At 35.1% G+C, this 6,000-nt stretch overlaps 2 protein-coding genes across 5 annotated transcripts in view; both read right to left on the reverse strand.

The window, feature by feature from the left end:
- Positions 1–597: 597 nt before the first annotated feature.
- On the reverse strand, positions 598–3,887 carry ube2c (ubiquitin-conjugating enzyme E2C). 2 transcript variants are annotated; one of them, XM_056270609.1, is made up of 7 exons: positions 3,857–3,887; positions 3,171–3,273; positions 2,048–2,075; positions 1,564–1,650; positions 1,253–1,457; positions 902–961; positions 598–805 (listed from the first exon to the last, which is right to left on the reverse strand). In XM_056270609.1, the coding sequence occupies exons 2-7, from the start codon at positions 3,263–3,265 to the stop codon at positions 768–770; spliced, it is 513 nt and encodes a 170-aa protein (XP_056126584.1). In that variant the 5' UTR covers positions 3,266–3,273; positions 3,857–3,887; the 3' UTR covers positions 598–767. The 2 variants fall into 2 exon arrangements, with proteins under 2 accessions (XP_056126584.1, XP_056126583.1); XM_056270608.1 differs by having other exon boundaries at positions 3,825–3,876.
- A 1,025-nt stretch (positions 3,888–4,912) lies between these two features.
- The window catches only part of LOC130104151 (deoxynucleotidyltransferase terminal-interacting protein 1), a 6,093-nt gene continuing 5,005 nt past the window's right edge, over positions 4,913–6,000 (reverse strand). For all 3 annotated transcript variants that reach the window (XM_056270601.1, XM_056270599.1, XM_056270600.1), the window contains exons 10-13: positions 5,971–6,000; positions 5,809–5,880; positions 5,658–5,713; positions 4,913–5,052 (exon numbers count right to left, since the gene is read on the reverse strand). The exon at positions 5,971–6,000 is cut by the window's right edge and continues 31 nt beyond it. In XM_056270601.1, coding sequence (XP_056126576.1) covers positions 4,935–5,052; positions 5,658–5,713; positions 5,809–5,880; positions 5,971–6,000 — 276 coding nt within the window. In that variant the 3' untranslated portion in view covers positions 4,913–4,934. The remainder of the gene's footprint in view (positions 5,053–5,657; positions 5,714–5,808; positions 5,881–5,970) is intronic.

Here is a 6,000-nt window from a genome sequence, read left to right on the forward strand (position 1 = left end):
ATTTTTCAGACTATAATTATTTTCTGTGGCTGGTTGCATAAGATGCTTTACAAGTTTTACAAGTCAGTCATCTATTTTTTTTACCTTTGAGACTGGGCATAAATAAAGTAGCTTGGTCTCATTTGAATCTGAAAAGTAAGACTGATTACCCATCGACTAACAGCTAGTTGGTCAATCTAGTTCTTAAAGGAATAGTTCACTTAATTTAAATTCTGTCATCATTTACTCAACCTCAATGGTTTTAAACCTGTATGAATTTCTTTCTTCTGTTGAACACAAAGGAAGATATTTTGAAGAATGTCGGCAACCAGACAGCTGATGGACCCCATTGACTTCAATACTAGGAAAGAAAATACTCTGGAAGTCAATGGGGTCCATCAACTGTCTGGTTACCCACATTCTTCAAAATATCTTCGTTTTGGGTTTAGCAGAAGAAAAATTCATACAGGTTTGAAACAACTTAGGGTGAGAAATTACAGAATTTTAATTGTTAAGTGTACTACTCCTTTAAGACAGTCTGAACATGGTGGCAATGTTATTCACCAGAAAGCCTTCATACTGTAAAAATAAAAAATAAAACAAAAAGGAAACTTAAAATTATGGTCTTATTTCCAACCTTTTTTATTTTAATAATTAGGCACATTTCATTCAGCATTTTATTTAGGCAAGTTTAATACAACACAGAAATAATATACACAAAGACATTACAGAACATTGACATTATGAATTTGAACAAGAAACAGGTAAAACAAGAGGCAGACATTTGTTCATTTCTTGTAGGTTGTGTGCAAATGGGCTTTGAAGGCTGCAACAAGTGATTTGAAACATGTCAGTTTATGGCATAACTCTCTAAAAACACTAAAGTTTCAAACAACTGCTTCATTTTGGCATGTTCTCTTACCTTCCTGGTCATCCCATAGTTCAGCAGCTGCAGAGTTCATTGGACTATCATTGTTTGGTTCTAAAAACAAGAATTCAAAAGTACAACGGTAAATTACTTTAAAGACCAAATCAGAAAACAGACATGCTACTTTATATACACTAACAAAAAGTAGTTCACCTCAAATTAATTAAGACCTTAATTAAAGGATTCTACGTATCAGGGGATAAATAGGCATTGGCAAAGTTATGAAATCATACTGTTGCAAAACTTGTCGAATTAAAGAAATCCTGTTGTGTTGTCTAATTTCAATTAAACATCCTGAAGATCATGATCAATTTAAATTCCAACTCATGTGAAAGCAGAACCTACCGCCGAGTAGACTCTGGATGGACAGCAGTATGGAGCGAACGTCATAAAGTGCGGACCACTTGTCCTTTAAAATGTCTAGGCAGATGAAACCATTCTCATCAACATTCGGGTGGAAGCAAGCAGTGACGAATTTCACCCGAGGGGCGTTGTAGGGGTAGCCGCTAGGAAACTCCAGTGAAAGTTTGTACCTCAAACCTTCATAAACCTAAACAGGGAGGAAACATAGATTTATGCAGGACTCTGACAACCTACATTAGTATACTGTATGCAAGAACCACATTTCCTGACATCAAGAGAAAAACTCCTCCCACCGTTCCTTGAGCTCCATCTATTGTGCCGATCCATTTGAAGAGATTGTCAGACTCTGGAAATGCTGAAATACCCTTGTCTCCTGACATCTGCATTGACACAAAGCATTGAGTTAAACAACAGTTAAAGGGATTGTTCACCCAAAAATGAAAATTCTGTCATCATTTACTCACCCACATGTTGTTCCAAACCTGTATGAATATCTTTCTTCTGCTGAACACAAGAGATCTTTTGAAGAATGTCAGTAACCAAACAGTTGATGGATCCCATTGACTTGCATATCATGGAAAAACTTATATTGAAATCAATTGGATGCATCAACTGTTTGGTTTCTGACATTCTTCAAAAGATCTCTTGTGTTCAGTAGAAGAAAGAAATTCATACAGGTTTGGAACTGGTTGAGGGTGAGCAAATCACAGAAATTTTTGGGTGAACTATCCCTTAAAAGAGACTAAACAGAATACCTGTGTTAAATAAAGGTCTTACCATTAGCGTCATCAGCTCTTGCTGAAGCCTAGAGGGAAAGGGGAGACATTGAACATTAATGTGAATAAAAAGAATAAGTGCTAAACTTTAATTTGAATTAGCACTAGGTCTCATTTGAAAAGAAAACTAATATTGTTCAGTGGCTTTCTTTACATGCACACCTTTTGATTCAATTACGCCATTGCTACATCATTGCACATGCACAGTCCTTTCAGTTTCTTTTTCAATCCAATCAAGTGTTTACATGTTCTCTGGATCGGATTAGAAAGGAATAAACCACCCCTTTCAATACGATCAATTTCATTTGGATCGATTAAGGCGTTTACATGAAGTTCTTCAGTCCGATTGAACCGTCAATCCGATCACTAATGGAATATTTGGTTGCATGTAAACGCCAGTGTCATTTTCATATGCCAAGATAAATGTATGTGTTAAAAGTGGTATTACCACCAGTGAAACTAATTGAGAAACTAGCAACCCCTAGGCACAAAAGTCATAATAGATTTCTACTGAAATATGAATTTCAGAAAAAAAGGACCCTAAGAGGAAATAAACAAGTACATTCCAGCTCTGGATAGGACCAATATGATTACCAATAACAAACATTCACAATGCATTTAAACTTTAAGGATTTTGAAACTCCCATTACACAGTTTGATGCTTTGAATTCTTTTGCAACCATTTTTGACAGAAAGGGGAATAAATAAACAGTTTTGGTCAGACTCAGAAAGACAAGTTACTCTCTGCTTTCATTGCGAGTTTAATAAACAAGTTAATCACAATCGCACTGACATTCAGAACCGCAGTAACGTTACACTTGCTCACGTGATATTGTTTAATTCCAGTACTATAAACACAATTTCAATACAAATTCTGTTCTGATAAAGATTAAGTTACAATGTTTCCCGAACCAAAGAAGCATAAAACAAGGCTATGGGAATTGTGGGAATCCAGTTGTTACAGGATATCTTATTGATCTCATTAGAATTGATTCCAAGTTATGAAAATATTACCGATATAAATCCTACTTGCATTTCTTTCAGAGAATGGCCCATGATGTGTGTGTCGCACATAACGTTACGATGTTTCACAAAATTTAAAAGTAATATCTGGACAATCAAACCTTTTAGTGACGGATCCTTTCGACACACTTGTACTCGTCTCGCTGCCCTTCAGAGCTGCTGTTGAAGCGGCGGGGTCCATGTTCTGAGAGGCCATCGTCGGATCTGAGATCGTGGGACATGAGGAAAATATATTTATAAATGCGCACATCGATCACAGAAAACACGTTTACGCTGTAACGTTACACATTGCGATAGCGAGCTTCGTCAACCAGGCTAAACTAACTAAACCAGTCGATGGAAACCCATGAAGCTGAATCGAATTCATCTTTTATAAATTGACAAAACGAACAAGACTGAAATGCTTCGAGTTTGTGCTCAAAGAGTAACGTTAATGTTAAACGGTTTCTCATTTGGATGGTAAAGGCCTAAGTTACTAATAATATAGCAGATACATAACCTAAACGAACCTACGTAACTTAATGTTAATAAAATACGAGCATTTATAAAACCTACGAAACAACGAATACAGATCTTGAGTTATCTAAAGCTGAAATAGGAACAACAAAAACCCACTCGTCAGTTAACCTATCGAGTTGGCGAATGCGCTAATAAAATCATAAACAAACTCGTTTATACAGCAATCTATTAAAAAGTATTGAATCCAACTTTAAATATAAATTCATAGCAGTATTATTTGACATGATGTATATTACCGGCTGTGTTCAGTGGAGTCGACAACACTAACCGATGCTTGAACGAATTTTTTAAATCACATCCCGCCCCCCTGTTTAAACTTAGGTTGACAAACGGAATTCTCCGCCTAATCACCGTTTCAGCCAATCAAAAGCACAGATTACGAACAAAGCGATCGCATAGCAACCAATGAGCATTCAAGCTAGGCACAAAACACTTTGATCTGACTGGTTGATACAGCTAGGTGGGCGTGTCTATAACCGTTGACTAGTGTGAGCATAGGTGTATGAGTCATTCTTCTGTTGCTGCTCATACTTTTACAAATGCGAACACTACAACTTTGATGAGAATTAATTTGAAAACACCATTTAGCACAAACCGTTTATTAGTAAATTAATTTACATACATACATATTCAGTTATATAACAGACATGTGTGTAACAGGTATGAAATTCATTTAGAAAATAACATAAATACCCCCCCAGTTTTAATAAGACAGAAAATCGGTTAAAAGTCAAGTTTTTCATTTTTTTTTTTTTTTTTTAAATTCAAGATTACAAAAGAAACTTGGGTAAAAATAACAGCTCCATTGTGTAATGATGCTGCTAGAGGAAGTAGCTTCTTTGTTTTTGTTCTTTAGAATAAAGCTGTATATTTAAAAAGCGAGAAATAAGGGGGGAAATTAATGACCAAGTACATTCCCTTTTAAAGCAGATATGACAAATTCATAAAATCTATTTGTTAAAAAAATACAATAAATGTGCAGGAAAAAACACACACAAAACAAACATACAAAATGCCTATTAACCACAGAATTTAAAAAGTCATTAAGGCTCTATATATGTGCCTCAGTAGATATTTAATTCTTTAAATACAAATTCGTGAAAAAGCACACCTTTTTTGATAAAAAAAAAAAAAAAAAAAACGGAATCAGATCTGTACCATGAAATGAAATGTGGAAATTTGATTTGCCAAATAAACCTCCAACACAACAATTCCTGGGCAACTTGATCCTAATGCCTGGGCCTACAGTGTACATCGCCAAGCAAACAACAAAAAGTTTCAGTTATGCTAAATTGATAACACTGAGGAGTGTCCGTGGTCTATCGACTTGCCTGGCGAGTTTGGCATTACATGACAAGATCATTTTCTGTTTTCTGTGCTTCCATTGCCTTCTGCATCTTCTCCACCATCCAAATGGGCACTGTAAATGGTTTCAATTCATCCAGCTTCAAGTCAGGACAGTCCCTAAGAATTCAGAGAAAATATGATGATGCATGTTCCCACTAACATATGGAAGCTTGTTTCCTCCACTGAATAAAAAATAAAAAAGGTAATTGCGACTTTTTCCCTCAGAATTCCATGATATAAAGTCACAATTGCGAGTTATAAAGTCACAATTGTGATATAAAGTCAGATTATAAACTCGCAATTCTGACGTTTTTTTCTCAGAATTGCATGACAAACTCACAATTGCGAGTTATAAAGTCAGAATTACGAGATATAAACTCGCAATTTTGACTTTTTCTCAGAATTGCGAGTTATAAAATCAGAATTGTGAGATACAAACTCGCAATTACAAGAAATAAAGTCAGAATAGTGAGAGAAAAAACTCTCTGAGAGAACTATAATTCGCAATTGTCAGTTAATATCATGCAATTCTAAGAAAAAAAAAAAAACACAATTCTGACTTTATAACTCGTAATTCTGACTTTTTTTCCTCACAGTTTAATTGAATTAAAAAGTTGTTTAAAAATCAATTATCGTTTAAATCGTTTTATTCCATGGCAGATACAAGCTTTTATACTAACATTTATTTATAAGTCTTTTAGTAAGGAAATGTGTTTATTTACTTGTAGTCATCACTTCGGGCAAGATCAAGAATATCCTCTTCTATAAGCAGATAGGCCTGAGAAGAGTAACAGTTTAAATAGGATGATGGAGAATTGTAATTTACTGATTTTTTTAGAAGAAAAAAAAAGTAAACAAACACAATTTTCTCACCATCTTTCCACCTGTGGCTCTCATGTGCTGTCTTTCTGAAAGCCAGTGTTTGTCCTGAGCATCAGCGGCATACTGAGACACAAAATATATTACGGCTCCTTCCACATGAACACAGAAACAGCTTTATCAATGCTCAGAAAAAGTAAAAATAAAATAAAATACCTTGAAGAGCTCTGCGTGTTTGATGTAGAT

Source organism: Rhinichthys klamathensis, unplaced genomic scaffold (assembly GCF_029890125.1).
Source record: "Rhinichthys klamathensis goyatoka isolate OS25496 unplaced genomic scaffold, OSU_Roscu_1.1 h1tg000303l_1, whole genome shotgun sequence".
In the NCBI taxonomy this organism is placed as follows: Eukaryota; Metazoa; Chordata; class Actinopteri; order Cypriniformes; family Leuciscidae; genus Rhinichthys; species Rhinichthys klamathensis.

Bases quoted from the DNA above. Each gene is read 5' to 3' on its own strand.
- ube2c (XM_056270609.1), bottom strand. From the start codon at position 3,265: ATGGCCTCTCAGAACATGGACCCCGCCGCTTCAACAGCAGCTCTGAAG. The intron at 1,458-1,563 runs GTGGGAGGAGTT...CTCCCTGTTTAG, and splicing joins TAGATGGAGCTCAAGGAACG to GTTTATGAAGGTTTGAGGTA. The intron at 806-901 runs GTAAGAGAACAT...CACTTGTTGCAG, and splicing joins ACTATGGGATGACCAGGAAG to CCTTCAAAGCCCATTTGCAC.